Consider the following 15,698-nt stretch of genomic DNA (forward strand, 5'->3'; position numbering starts at 1 on the left):
TCAAATAAGGAAAACAAGTTCCTCATATAAAATAAATAGATTTTTCATGTGATGCAAAACGGGTTTCTCATACATTTTTAGAAATTCAAAAACGGTTTTGCATGAAACAAGTTTTCCACATGTAACTGGAGTTTCTGGTGAGCCTGACTGAAACACAGCCTTAATGTCTCTCCCCCAGTTGTACTCGGCCGTCCTTTACCCTCAAACATACCCTTAATAATTTTGAGGTAATCAATCTAGACTAGACGAAAATTAGTGGAGAACCAATTGTAGGTTTCTTAAATAAATCTGTCCACCAACTCTACTCGCGACTTCTCCAGCCACTTCAAATATCTGAGTGATCTCATTAGTGAAACCAACATTCCATCTATGTAAGTAAAGATAATAGATGCTGATCTTCACCCAACTCCATACGAGGTCTCCACATTGCAATAAATAAAATATAAGGGTTCGTACGAATGACACTCACAATCCAGTTTTCTTAGTCTTTCTTTGGCTAGGCCAAGGGAAAGCCCCTTATCACTGACAGCACTTTGGCAATCCTTTGGTTGTTAAACCCTTCCTACCCACCCGTTTTTTTAAAGCAATGTTATCAGTATATAGTATCGCCAGAAAATTGATACAATTCACCCTTGACTTTGGCTGTTTTTTAATAAATAATAAAAATTACTAAAAATTAAATTTTTAATATTATTTTAATGGGCTTAACACGTGTCAACATGTAATATTTTTTTATTGTTTTTTGGCCCATACAGAACGATTCACTTGAGTATTGGTATAGGGCCGATACCGATACTGAACATTGTTTGAGAGAACCTTGTCGTAAGGAGTGCTCCCATGTGTTTCAAACTTGTGACGACCCTTCAACTTAGTGAGGTTTACAAGTCGTTCCTACCAGATGAGTGGAGCCCCTGTGGGCGCACTTAAAATGCAGTTTTAAGAAACCAAGTTTTAACAAAACTAAGGGGCATTTTGTATAGCCAGGTGAAGGTAGATTTTTCATTATCAAAATCCAGTTTTTATCAGGGACACCTCCCTCCCTCGCAAACCCTGCAAGTCTGAAACCGTGCCCTAATCGCGCACCTGCCATTCTCTGTCTAGCCCTTTCCTTTACCCCTGCCGTTGTTAACTTACTCAGCGCCAGCATCACTTTTCCGGTGGCAGCACCCACCTTCCAGTGACCATCCAGCAAACCCTCTCTCTCTCTCTCTGGGGCCGGACGACCCCTCTTATAGAGCCTGTAAACGTAGTAAGGTAGTGCATGCATCATCCATGCAAGGCCAACTTGTGGAAAGAGCTATAAATTTAAAAAAAAAATTGTCTGTGAACTGATATGCCCTGCCACTCTTGAAGAGGATATGTAATCTATTAGTTATGACAAAATTATTCTTTGGGAGTAAAAACAGAAGCATGTTTACCACTCACCCACCTAGACTATGATGAATAGTAACAGTGACATCAAGTCTTCTGTAAATTACATTTTATTAAATATGAATATTGTCGTTGTAACATTATCACATCAATTAAGGGACCGCACAAAAAGACATGATGTTAAACATAGTCCAAAAAATTGAACACCAAAATTTTTCCAGCAAGAGCTCTGCTATGTGTAATGCTACTGTTGACATAAAACCCTGACCAACTATATAGTCTCTGGTTCTCCAACTGGTGTCACTCCGAAACTGTACGAATCATAAGAAGAATCGCCTGCGGCTAGTGTCCATCTCCGGCTATAGTCGTTCAAAAGGACACGAGTAAGCTTATAGAAAGAAGGAAAAGATTATCAAAGAAACCAGAATGGCACAAACTTAATTACCTTGTGAACCCACTCATATTCTCCATTTTTGCTATCAAATGTTCCATGCTGCAGACTAGTCAATTTCAATGTAAAGCGAGGACCACATTCCTGTAGGTAATATCAAGGGTTACAGACACGAACAGATATACCAAATTTGAAAAGAAAATTAAGAAAAAAAGAACCAAGGAAAAAACCATACGAGGTCCAAAAAGCATGCTGACCATAGTGTCACTGCACCATTCCTATTTTCCATTGATGTAACATAACTCACGCACTTATGGGCAGAGAGTGGCCAGTAAGAGCCGGTTTCAGGCAAGATTTATGTTGGAACCTCAAGGCCCATTAGGCCTGTGAAACATCCTGAACAGACTGGATGTCCAGAATATATTGGGCTCACAAGTCACAACTAGGACCATTCATGACCTCTTAGTGCATATGTATCAGACTAGGACAGGCCACGCACATTAAAAGAAGATAATAATTGTTGGTCACTCCTTGTGCTCAGGTCCAATCCCAGCACAAGCAGAACAAAGCAAAAGTGAATTCTGGGCCCAAGCGTGCCAGCCCTGACCAAGAACCCTAAAGCCCACACTTGCATCCACATGAGATGAGAACAAAGCAAAGGAAATAGGTTTTGTGCTTAGTTTAAATATTGTTTTATGAGAACAACCAATAATAAAATGATTGTTGAAAGCCACCAAGGACTCGTAAACACAATGAAATAACAAATTAACCTTCTAAACAATTTTATAGTCAAATATAAAAAAATAATAATATATGGCACAAAAAGTATAAATTACCACATGCAAAAAAATGATAACTGAAAACCAAAGATATATAATCAACAAGCATTGTATTAAACAGACAATGCAACAAGACTTATTCAGTGGTTTGGTGAGAGCAGCTATTTTAAAGAGGAGCACATTCAAAAAGAGTAATGGAATAGAAGGCCTAATGGAATAGAAGGCAGTTTAATGGCTGAGTTGAGAAGCTCTGCTTAGGTCACATAAATTGCATCATTATCATGCCAAGCCATGACCACAGACAACCACAAAATGAATGGTGTTTCCGTAAGATAAAACACAAACAAGATTAACAGGGCATGCCTAGAAATTGTCTTATCAAAGAGAATAATTCATTCCACATAACAAAAAATACACAAGGAACATGCCTGCTGGCCAAAAAATCATGCTTTATTTCTCACTTGACACCACAGACTAAATTCCTTCAACATACGAGACACTACCCATTGAAGTGAAGAAACAAATCCAACCAAAGCCAAGGAGCTCAAGCACGGCTCATATGAAGCAAGTTGGACTTGAGAATGCAAGCTCAAGAATAGTTGGAGCCGCGGCCTTTATGCACACTCAACCAAGGCTAAGAAATCTGACAGTCGGTCTTGATTTTTCGCAAACCCACTTGTAGATAGCAGAAAACACCAGCTCCTGATCTTCAAGTGAATTGATTGTGGTGCTTCTGCAAAATTGGCGGGTCCACTTGATGGCTGGTGAAGGTCAACTCCTTCCACATTCACCTACTTTGTTGGATGGTGTGCTTCCTATCTAACCCAAACATACAATAAAATGCCAGATACATCCACATTCATTAATTATGTCTCTCAGTATTAAGGTCATCTTTCCACCTACATTTTTTACAAATATTCACAATGCCTTGAACACGATGTTATTCACAAACCCACACAGTATTCCCTTCATGCCATTCATTCAAGCACTATAATTGCCTATGGATACTTTATTAGCCTATTGATCCAGGCTCTATAATTTGAATCCAGGTTGCAACTATGTGTCCATTGATTCACTGTGGTTGATATTACAGTAGAATACTTTAGCACTTTTGCATCAAGCACAAGGCTCCCTTACCGAAAGTTATATCCACTTCATTTGTGTATATATGGCAAGGATAGCAAAAATTTTCCTTTATATGACATGAAATCTACATTGTTCGTTTCTTTCAGAAAAACAAATCTTCATTGTCCATTCTTAATTTGTAGAAGTATCTAATTATAAACATCTACTAACAGATCAAATAAAATCATGGTTTCCATGGAATTCAGAATGCACTAGCATTTTGTGTTGCCTTTTTGGTAAGTAATTCCGGCAGTGTAGTGAAAGGCGTTGACGCGTAGCGAGGCGCTCCACCGAAAACCGAGGCGTAAAGCGTAAGCCTTAAAAAAAATTTTGAAAACTTAAAAAAAATATACAAAATATTTAAAAATATAAATAAATAAAGAAATGCTTTATTGATTAAATAACAATCAATAAGAAATAAAAAATCTCAAATAAGTACTAAAAAATATGAGATTAACATATAAAAGTAACTAAAAACTCATTACATAACTGGAAAATATATGAGATTAACCAAAAAAAGTTAAAATATACTAATAAACTGATTACATAACTGAAATAACTGGAAAATATATGAGATTAACCTACAAAAGTTAAAATATATGAGATTATTCTAAAAAATATGAGATTAACATATAAAAGTGACTAAAAAATGATTACATAGATTTCAGTCCTAGTTAAAATATCCACCAAACTTTTCTGAATTTTCAAATACCCCTCAAACTTTTAACCTGGTTCAGCATACAAACCTTAAATCCTAATGAGTTAACCCCATTAAGCTTATATGATGAATGACTAATTCAAGCCTGTCCAGGGAATATGCTAAAGATGGAACTAGGAATTCTCCTCTTTTCAGGAGAGATAAAGGTCCAGCTACCATTCATCTACAAAAAATGCAAGTGAAAGATACTTTTAGAAATAACTAAATACACTGAAGGGCAAGTAAATACCTGAAGCCGAGCAATGAGATTATCATGAGATAAGTTCTCAGCCTTTTTGGCCCCATCTTTGGGTGAACTCTTTTTATTTTCTTTTGTTTCAAAAATGTACCTGCATATGAAGAAAAGCAGCAGTTAGATTTTATGGGCGAAAAACTGAGCACTGCATGCATAACAATGCTCGCAAAAGAAACAAATGCATACCTATGATGGCGAAAGAATATAAAATCTCGCTGGTTGTGAAAGGTCACAACACGTCGACCACGGAAATTTGGATCTTGAGGAAAAAGTGATGCAATCAACCTAGCAATTACATGAATCCTACGTCAGAAAGGTAAGAGATATTATGATAAATCTCAAGCTACACTGATCCTCTGAAAAGATATAATCCAGGATAGCTGATATCCTACAAAGTCATGAAAAGAAACTATACCTTGCAATACGATGACCTAGGCGTGTTGTAAAGTTGTTCAATATGAGCTCTGGCTTATGAGTGGTTGGATTCCCATGATTCTGCATCCCAAAACAAATTAAAAAGCTACTGGTTTTGGGTGTATTTGTGTGTGTGTGTGTGTGTGTGTGTGTTAGAGAGAGAAAGATATCACTCAAACTTCCTAATCATGTATTAGCAGTTGCTGCACTGAATGATAAAATAAATGCCAGATATATCCATCAGTACAGGCACACAATCAGCAGAAAGTTTTAAAGCATTAAGCAAATCCATTTCCTGATTTCCTCATAGGTTTCGCTCATGGACATGGTATTGTTGCAGATAATTCCAGTTGGCAAATCTACGAGCTAATCCCTCCCTTGCAATATTTGTATGACCTATCAGGCTCTACTCGCCAGCCCCAATTTATCAGAAAGCATTGCACATATAGAAGTTCATCACATACCAAGAAAGAGAAGCTCCATTTTTGGAAGTATATGTGAGACAACTATCATCAGTAAGTTAGAGAAAGCCAAAAGAGGAACCATAAAAGTCAACATTCCTAACTGGTGGGAAGTTTCTACCAACTTTTTTCGTCCCCCAACAATAACAAAAGAGGGAAAGTATGAGAAAGTAATAATCCAAGACAAACCAATGGGGGCTCTGTGGTGGGACATTGCAGGTTCAAACCCCAGTGTTACATTGAATAATAACTGGTGGGGGGTCTGCCTAACCCCAGCTTTCCTTTCAAAAAAAAAAATCCAAGACAAGTGGATTAAATACGCAAATGGCACAGAGGGAAGAGATGGTTAAGTGGCTACCACAAACTAATAAACACCTCCAAGTTACAATGCTAGGTGAAGTTAAAAAAGTACCCAAAAAAATAGTAGGATAATGGGAGTGTTGCAGAGAGCAATCCTGCATAACACCACTAGGTGCATAATACTTTGAACTTCAACCCCCCTCCCCCCTGAGCAATAAGTAAGAAGCTTAACAAGTTCCGAACTAGGAATTTTTGGTTTCAGGCTTTCAGCAATTGAAAATGTGACAGTTCAGATCTGTAATCAGGATGAAGAAAAGGAAAAAGAACATAAGGGCATAATGGACCTCCAGCCTGACTGAAATCAAAGTCACAAATGTCATTCTCGGCAATGAAATATATCGGGAGATTTTCAAAATTCTTGATTTTATTGGAAAAATCTCGGTTTGTTAAAAAATATTGTATATAATATATAAGAAGAAAATATTAGAAAAATATAATAAATATGAATGGTGGGTGAAATATTACCTTAACGTAAATAAAAAAATGTTTTAGTATGACTATGAAGTTATTTGGATGAGTGAAATATCATCTTAATATGAATAAGATAAGCTTTAGTATGAAGGAGGAAAAATAAAGAACCCAACAAAAAACAGTACAATATTGCTCAGAACGAGAAATGAGGGTGGCTTCAGCAACATTTGTGACTATGATTGAAATTTAGTTATTCAGGGATCTATATCACATTTCATTTTCACTTAATAATCAATGCATACTGGTCTGTTTGATGTAATGATGACGGGTTTTAAAAATGATTTGTTTCAGTTTGATGAAAAGAAAACAGAAAAGAAAAGGAGGAAACAAAGCAAATGCAAAAGACATAAATAACCAAATAGCACAGTGGCGACAATAAGTGTGTTGTTCAAACATAAGAAACTAAAAATATTCACATTAGAACAAGCTCAATCACCCATAGTTACTTGATCAATGGAATGTTCCACAACCCATTCATTGCCCAAAACTGATTCCCACCTTGATATCCTTACGCAAAACAAGCCTTGATAGCTTGAAATGTGCTGTAGGTCCATTAGGAATCCCAATGATCAGAAGTGCATCTACAAAAAAAGAACAGTAACTTGCATATCAAATCACAAGGCTTAAGCAAACAACCAGGCTAACCAAGTTGTAAAATAAGCAAACAGTAAAAACTAACTAAAAACAAATATCTATTAATCATCCCAAAAGCTAAGTCACAGGGAGTCGGCAAAGCGGGTGCTGCACCCGCATCGACGCGAGTGTGCGTGCGGGTGCGGCACCCGGTGCGGTCAACACGACCCTCGGTGCGGTCAACGCACCCAATGTCGTTTTTGTCCAAATTTTCGAACGTAAAAAAAAAAACTGTTGCCCGATCAAAAGGGGCTGCGAAAGAGGATTAGGGCAAAAAAAATTTGCCCTAATCCTCTCCTCTCCCAAGCAGCTCCGCTCTCTTGCTCGCCTCCTCTCCTCCCGACGTCTCGCAGGGGAGTCCAACGCCACCTCCTCTCCCCCGTCGCAGGTACCCTCTCGCTCTCTTGTTGGGTCGGTACGGGAGGGGCCGAGCCCCCCACCCTGCTCCCTCTGATTTCAAGGGAGGGGCCGAGGCCCTCCTTGTTTTCGACAGGGGAGGGGCCGAGCCCCCCTCCCTGCTCCCTCTGATTTCAGGGGAGGGGCCGAGCCCCTCCATGTTTTCGGCAGAGGAGGGGCCGAGCCCCCCACCCTGCTCCCTCTGATTTCAGGGGAGGGGCCGAGCCCCTCCATGTTTTCGGCAAGGGAGCCGAGAGATAGAGTTGATATTATAAATCTTGATTGTCTGTATAATTGATTTTAATATAAATTTTATTTTGTTTAAGGATAAAAATGACGAATAAAGGGAAATGACTTGCGTCATCCCCACATATGAGTTCTGCTCCTAGTTTTGTTGATAGTTGTAGTGAGAGTGATGATGTGGAGCCACTATGGGTACATGTAGATAAGCTTGCAAAAATTGTAGAAGGAGGTGGTGAAAATAAGAGATTTCGATACAAGCTCTGTGAAAATGATTTTGTTGGGTCTTACACAAGAGTGAAGGTTCATTTGTTGAAGATACCAGGACATGGCATTTCAAGATGCAGAAAAGTTGATGAGGCAATGCGAAGATAATACAAGAAAATACAAGAAGAATATGAGAAGAGAAAGACAATGAGTGATTCTTGTACAATTAGTGTGTCATTTGGAAGCCACCAAGAAGATGCTAAAAAAAAAGAAAAGTCAATATAGGAGGTAGAAGAACGATACATGCAACATTCGATACATAAGAAAGGGAAGATATGGATAAAAAAGTAGGGAGGTATTTTTATTCTAGTTCACTCTCATTTAATGCGGCTAGAAATCCTTATTAAAAGGATTTAGTAACATCTTTGGCAAATTGTAATTTGAGTGGCTATGTGCCTCCAAACTCAAAAAAACTACGAATCACACTTCTTGCAGAAGAGAGGGCAAATGTGGAGAGGTTGCTGGAAATTAAAAAATATTCATGGGAGCAAAATGGAGTTTCTATTGTTTCTGATGGATGGACAGATATTCAAAGGCATCCACTGATCAATTTCATTGCTTGTTCGCTTATTGTCCCAATATTCTTGAAAGCAGTTGATGCATCTGGAGAATATAAAAATGCAGAGTATTTGAATGGGTTGTTTATAGAAGTCATAAAAGAAGTGGGTGATCAGAAAGTGGTACAAATCATTACAAACAACGTTCCAGTTTGTAAAAGTGCAGCGTTGAATTTGGAGAGTGAGTACCCTGATATTTTTTGGACTCCCTGTGTAACGCACAGCTTAAATCTGGCCCTAAAGAGCATCTGCAACCCCAAAGAGGAAGAAAATTCACAAGCATATGCTTTATGTTCATGGATTGGAGATTTAGAAAGAAATGTCAAAAGCATTAGGAATTTTGTTGTTAACCACCATCGTGCTAATGCTATATTTAATAGGCATTCTGACCTGAAATTGTTGAAGGTCATTGAAACACGTTTTGCGTCTATCATTGTGATGGTGAAGAGGATTAAAAAAGTGAAGGATACTTTGGTTAGCATGGTGACTGATAAAAAATGAACATTCTATCGTGTTGATGATGATATCAAGGCTCAAAAAATTAAGAAATTCATTCTTGATGATGAGTTTTGGGATAGAGTGGTATACTTCCTTGAATTTATGGAACCTATTTGGAAAATGTTAAGAGAAGTTGATAAGGATGAGTCCATGCTTCACAGAGTTTATGAAATATGAGATAATATGATTGAAAAAATACAAGTTGTAGTTTTCAAGCATGAATTTTTTTTTACATTGAATGATTCAATTTTTTTAACCATATTCATTAAATTTTAGTCAGAAGATGGGATAAGAGCAACACTCCTTTGCATTGCAAGGCATATTCTCTTAATCCAAAATATTATGCAAATAAGTAGCGGGCAGGTGGTATTGGTCGTGTCCCTCCAAATTTAGACCCACAGCTATCAAGACATAGAAATATGTGTATGATAAGACTTTCCAGAAGCATATCTTTTAAATCAAGTCACACAAGAGTTTGAAACATTTGCATCTTCGAGATTATATGGACCGACATTATTCGTGAGAGAGGAGGATAATATAGATCATATCACATGGTGGTCAACATTTGGATCAGAAACACCTTTTCTCCAACGTCTTGCATTAAGATTGTTATCGCAGCTTGCTAGTTCATCTTGTTGTGAAAGAAATTGGAGCACATATTCTCAAATCCACAACATGAAGAGAAACAAACTCACTAGCAAGCGTGTAGAGGATTTAGTATATGTTCATTTAAATCTTCAACTACTTTCGCGAACCAATAATGAATACAGGTACTAATTTGCTCTCTTAGTTATTTAATTATTTCTTAGTTTTTCATTTAAATATATTTGTATTGTATTTAACATTTTCAAATTGGGTTTGTAACGCAGACAAGGAACATCCAAATTTTAGGATGTAAACCCATAAGAGTGTGACTTCGAGGGAGAGCATGATTTGAACATGACAAACATGGATTGAGCTGAGCCTAGTATTCCTTCTAATGATGCATTTGATGATGAAGAAGAAAATTTGTAAGATCCATTACTTCATCGTCATTTATGTAATTATTCATGGTCCTGCTGCGGCACCTCTTTTGGTATGTAATTTAGTTCTTTTCTACTTTACTTATTTGATTGATATTTAGGTTGATTTATATAATTGCTTTACTTATTTGATTGATATTTAAGTTGATATATTTCATGCATGATGAATGATATTAAGACAATGTTAAGTGTTAAACTATGATAATGTTAATTGTTAAAACTTTAAAATTATATATATATATATAATTTTTTACAATTTTGCCCTGTTGCACCCCCGCACCCAAGGTTTTTTAAAGTGCCGCACCCCCGCACCCATGTGACATAGCCCAAAAGCTATGTCACATAATATGGTTGTAGACATGGGACAGGAGCAGCAAAGGTATGATCAACTTTTGCCCAATAATACAAGTATACAACATAAGATGAATCGGAAAAGACTGAAAAATAATAAAGAAATCCTTTCCAAGCAAAAATGTAAGTCCCCTGGTTTCTCTCTAACCAAAATCACGATGAAGCAAACCATGATTTCATCTCCTACTATTTCAAACCAATTATCTAGATAGAGATGAAAACCAATCCAATTATCTAGATAGAGAAGGAAACCATCTAGGTTACCCCCAAATGACCCAGAAGAGTAGAAGTCAGTGGAAAATATACAGCCAAAGAAGCAAATGCAAAAAATTAAAAGGGCAAAACAGATGGAAATTCCAGTAAACAGTGTTTTGCCTAAAATAAATCCACATTAATAAGGAAAAAAATTACTAACCTGGCTCTCGGCGATTAGTATGGACCACAACAATTGATGTGAACTCTCTATTGTTGGCATATTCTACAATCTGCATAAACAAACAAATATATGAATTCCAAAGACTGTAAAGGTATGTGCATGGAATAGGTTATTAATAGCAGAAGTCCCTATATAAACTGCTATTTTGGCCCAAAGCAATGCAGCAACCACGGCTTGCTTGGATGAAATATTAAACTATGTTAGAACCAATTTTGACCCATTCTTACAACATCCAAGGCAATGCAAGAATAGGATCACCTACTTTATCAATTATCAAGGATGCGTGGGCAAGCTGGGCACCCACTAACGACTTGCATTCGTCAAGAGTCAAGACTTTTACCCAAGGTGATAGCATTAACCCAAAATTAAAAAGGAAAAGAAAATAACCTTTTTCAACTCATAAGTCCCACGTTCATAATAATGAGCATTTGGGATAATAGATAATAGTTCTTCAATGAATGCAGGTCCTCTCTGCAAATAAATCAACAAGATTCCCATTACACACAGGAATAAGAAGTTAAGAACTCTTATAAACATATATGCATTTCTGGAAAAATGTTACATAAATCAGATTTTCTGAAAAAATACAAAATTTGATCTAAATGAATCAAATATCCTTACGAACACATAAACTTAGAACCATCACTGGAGGGAGGGATCAAGAAGCTCTTGAGAGAGCAGACAACCAATATAGCTGTGTATCCCTTTTCTTAACAAATATGAGAGATATTATAAGTTGTACATAGTCCTTTTATTAACAAATTTGAGGGATATTATAAGCTACTCATAGTCCTATTTTTAACAAATTTGAGAGATATTATAAGCTGTACATAGTCCTTTTCTTAACAAATTTAAGAGATATTATAACTATTTCAGTCAATGCCAGGAAGATTAAAAGATTTTGAGGACAATTTTGTGAGCATGATCACATGTCAGTCATTATTGGGTTTTTCAGATCATCGTTGTAAACTGTTCCCAAATAAGTGAAGTGTCCATGTTTTAATACCAAGAGCAACAAAAAACGCACTTCCTTCTCCTTCCCAATGTTTTATTTTTTGCTTTTACCTTCTAACGTCCTCCACCCAAAATCAACATTACAAAAGAAAAACTTCAGCCAAGACCTTATACATGCATTGCTTCAGTAATAAATAGAAAAGGAGAATGAGCCCAACAACACTGGTAATGTCAAGCAAATACAAATCTACACGACTCCACAGAATCAACCTACAATCCTGTGAATCGGTCGGGCTCCTTTTAGCTACCGATTCAATCGAGTTTTCCCAAAACCGACATTTAAAAGCAATACAAGTACATAACAGTTGAATGTAATGTATTAGGGGAAAAAAAAAGGAAAATCAACAACAACAAGGTCAAGCATCACAAAAAAGAAGCCATACAGTAGAATGAAACCGGGATGTCGTGATCAATATCCTCGGAGTACGCTCCCGATTGAGAAGGGAACCGAATTCATCTGCATCATTATCAGCAAACAACTGCACATAAATGATTCAGTCAATGGAGCGGCCTACTCACAACCAAATCCCCTGAAAACAAAGCAAACACCAACTAAACAGCAGAAGCATCAACAATCGAAACAACTCCACAGAAAAGCCAGTAGTCTTAGGGCACATACCTCTTCATCATCAGGCCTACACACGGTCTCGTCTGACTCCCTAGTGTTCTCGATAGTGCGAGGGATCTTCCTCATCGGAGGCTGCATATTAGGGCACAAAAAAATCGCACCGTCAGATTCATCCTTCAATCGAGGGAGCTCCAAATTGAAACGCAGAGAAAGAAGAAGAAGAAGAGAAAGGGAGGTCGCGGTTACCTCTTCGCCGAGCTCGAGGGCCTTCTTCTCGGCGATGTCGCGGGCCTTGATCCTCTTCCTCTTCTCGACCTTCTTCTCGCGCTTGAACTTGGCGTGGACGGTGGACCTCTTCTCCTTGTTCTTGATGGAAGAAGGGAGCGTCCTCCCCTTCTTCTTCTTCTCTTTCTCCTTCTTCTCTGGCGTCTCTGCGTCGTCGGCGGCGTCTTCCTCGCGCTCACTTCTCTTCATCTTCTTCTCACGACCCATCCCTGCAACTGCAACTCGGAGCTTACCACACAGGAACTAATGGCCACTTTCTCCAGCTAGGGTTTATGCCCAAGCAAGAAGAACTAGAAATGGTTCGGGTCCCCCCCAAGCAAAGCTCCCACCCACCGGCATGACTTGGATCTGGACCTGGATTTAGAGGCGAAAATATCCGATCCGAATCCGGTGTATTAGTTCTGAAGTCATATTCTTCAAGTAAGATTGGGATGAGTATTTGGATCGGACTCGGATCTGCTTAGTCAGATTGTTTTCATATTTAGATCAGTATTTTAGGTCGCATCTAATATGGATCAGGATCAAAATTCAATTCAATTGCATTTTTTACATGTAAAGGGTTGGATATGCTGTTATCCAGTATTACATCATATAGTTCAGATCTTAACAAATTTTAGATCATCGGATTTTTTCGAATTCAAACTTGCATTGGGATCAAGTGGACAATATTCGGATCTGGCCGGATTTGGAACCTTCTGCAGCCCTAACCTGAACCCAACCAAGTGACTCTCGTGGGTTTTATCAGTGAAATGAAAGTCTCAGTTGAACCCAAGCAGGGTTAAAAAAAAAATCATAGTTTATTTTTAAAGGCAAAAAAAAAAAATCATAGTTACCAAAAGTTTCTTAAAAACTCAGAGTACTGCTTCTTGGAGACGTAGATGCTGTTGTTTTTTTTTTATAATCCAAGGAAAAAAAACCAGCATCTGGTTGGTAAAACCCTTGGGGCGTTTGACGCGCAGAATGCACGTGTCCGTGGGATGATGAGTGAGTGGGACCTAAGCAAATGCAGATGCTAAAACAGCGTCATCCGCTGTTCTGCCCCCCACACAGAACACCGAAGGACGGACATGGCCGAACACTTGAAAAAATAAAAAATGAAATAAAAATTTAGGTGTATTTTATTTTTAAATTCTGACTGTACCTATGTGATCTATGTACTTGTTTTTATAGGGCTCAACTATTGAAGTGTTCGACACATGGGTCCGTTTTTATCGAGAAAAATCAATGGTTTAAAATCTTTGTAAATTTTTAGGTTTCAAATATCATTTTTTTATTGAAAAACATGATCTAAGTGTGGATTCTTAGTAAATGGACCATAACCAACACATTTATAGGGCCAGATTCACAAAAAAAAATACTTAAAAAGTAAAGAAAAACCTATTTTGCATGTTTAAGAACTAGAAATATAGGCATTTTCATGCTCTTTTTTTTTTTTTTGCAAATTCAACCCTGTAGATGTATTTGGCATGGTAAATTTGTTAAGAATAAACTGTTGGATCATTTATTTTCGAGAAACAATGTGATTGTTGATTTTTTGAATATTTATGAAGATTACCAGCCGTTGATTTTTAAAGCCTTAAAAAATTCTCAATGCATCGTAATTGGAACATTTAAGAGATGATCCTTATAATACCAAGCATATAGGTTTAAAAGAAAAGAACAAAAAATCTATAAATATTATGGTTCACATGGTAATTTTCATATTCTAGTGATTATATATATATATATATATATATATAGATAGAGAGAGAGAGAGAGAGAGAGAGAGGGAGGGAGGTGTAGCTTCGAATGATAGAGGATGAACAACAGGCTATCGGGAGGTCTCTAACGATGCTTATTCCTAAGGACGGGTCAAGAAGTTTGCTGGATAATTTTAGGTTGATTGCGCTAAGTGGCACCTTATACAAGATTATTTTCAAAGCTCTTGCTTCGCAATTACAGTTTGTCGTGGATGAAATCATCTCTAAAAACCAACAAGCTTTTATCTCAGGTAAGAACCTTCATTAAGGCTTTGTTCTTGCCCACGAGGCCCTACACTCTATCCATTCCTCGCCTTCCTCCTCAAGTTGCACCTCTCTAAAGCTTTCGACATGATTCGATGGGACTTTTTTCTTGCTTGCTTGGAGAGTTTGAACTTGAAGGATAAATGTTGCACATGGATCAAGGCTCTTCTTCGAATCACTTCAGCAAGGATCACTCTAAATAGGGGCCAAGGTACGCTCTTCAACTTACATAGAGGTATGCGCCAAGGCGACCCTCTATCTCCACTTCTCTTTATCATCGTCATGGTGACCTTAACCTGTATGTTAGATTTGGCGATCAAATGTGGTCTTTTGGTGGGTGTGGATCTCTCGGGGTTCACAACTTTCCCTCACATTTTTTTTTGCCGGTGATATTTGTTGGGGATAAAACAGAAACAAATTGACGGATCGAGTCTTCCCCACAAGTGTGAATCGATGGAAACAATGCAACGATAACAGTGAAAGAAATAAAAAACAAACCAACAGCGGAAACAAAAACAACACACAATGATTTACGTGGTTCCCTCTCAACTGAGGTACGTCCACGAGGACCAATAGGTCAACACCTTTCACTATCTTCTTGCAAAGATTACACAGTGGCCAAAAGGCATAAGCCTTACAAACACATGAGGTGTAACAAATAAACAAGCGGATATACTTCACTAAAGAACAAGGAACAAATGATCTACACTTCTTGCTCTTGCTCTCTTCGCACCCTTTTGATGCCCTAAAAGTGTTTTTCATACTCTCTAATGTTTTGCGTGCACCAGACGACGCTCTGTTTTCCCGCTCATCCATCCCTTAAGTAGAGGATGAGACCTGCAATAAATGCGAAAAGACTAAACGTCTTGCACAACTTACGAAGCGTCAGGAGTGTCAATTGTTATTCCAGCAATACTAGCAAATCACCATGTGATGCCACAAATCGCTATCCAATGATGACCATAAATCGTCATGCAGTGATGTCACGAATCGACTTCCAGTTGAAGCCACAAATCGCTATCCAGCGATACTCCAAATCGCTGTCCTACTGACAGCACAAATCATTATCCCGCGATAACCAAATCACTATCCAGTGATACCAC

At 37.8% G+C, this 15,698-nt stretch overlaps 1 protein-coding gene across 1 annotated transcript; it reads right to left on the bottom strand.

Annotated features, from left to right (window-relative positions):
• Window positions 1–1,465: 1,465 nt before the first annotated feature.
• Window positions 1,466–12,831, bottom strand: LOC149837901 (uncharacterized). The gene is made up of 11 exons (XM_090006261.1): window positions 12,554–12,831; window positions 12,359–12,439; window positions 12,123–12,218; window positions 11,113–11,196; window positions 10,705–10,774; window positions 6,824–6,906; window positions 5,035–5,114; window positions 4,806–4,904; window positions 4,614–4,713; window positions 1,817–1,906; window positions 1,466–1,730 (listed from the first exon to the last, which is right to left on the bottom strand). The coding sequence occupies exons 1-11, from the start codon at window positions 12,797–12,799 to the stop codon at window positions 1,692–1,694; spliced, it is 1,068 nt and encodes a 355-aa protein (XP_089862387.1). The 5' UTR covers window positions 12,800–12,831; the 3' UTR covers window positions 1,466–1,691.
• Between the last annotated feature and the right edge of the window lie 2,867 nt (window positions 12,832–15,698).

This window comes from Nuphar pumila, chromosome 5 (genome assembly GCF_984573655.1).
Source record: "Nuphar pumila chromosome 5, dmNupPumi1.hap1.1, whole genome shotgun sequence".
Lineage (NCBI taxonomy): Eukaryota > Viridiplantae > Streptophyta > Magnoliopsida > Nymphaeales > Nymphaeaceae > Nuphar > Nuphar pumila.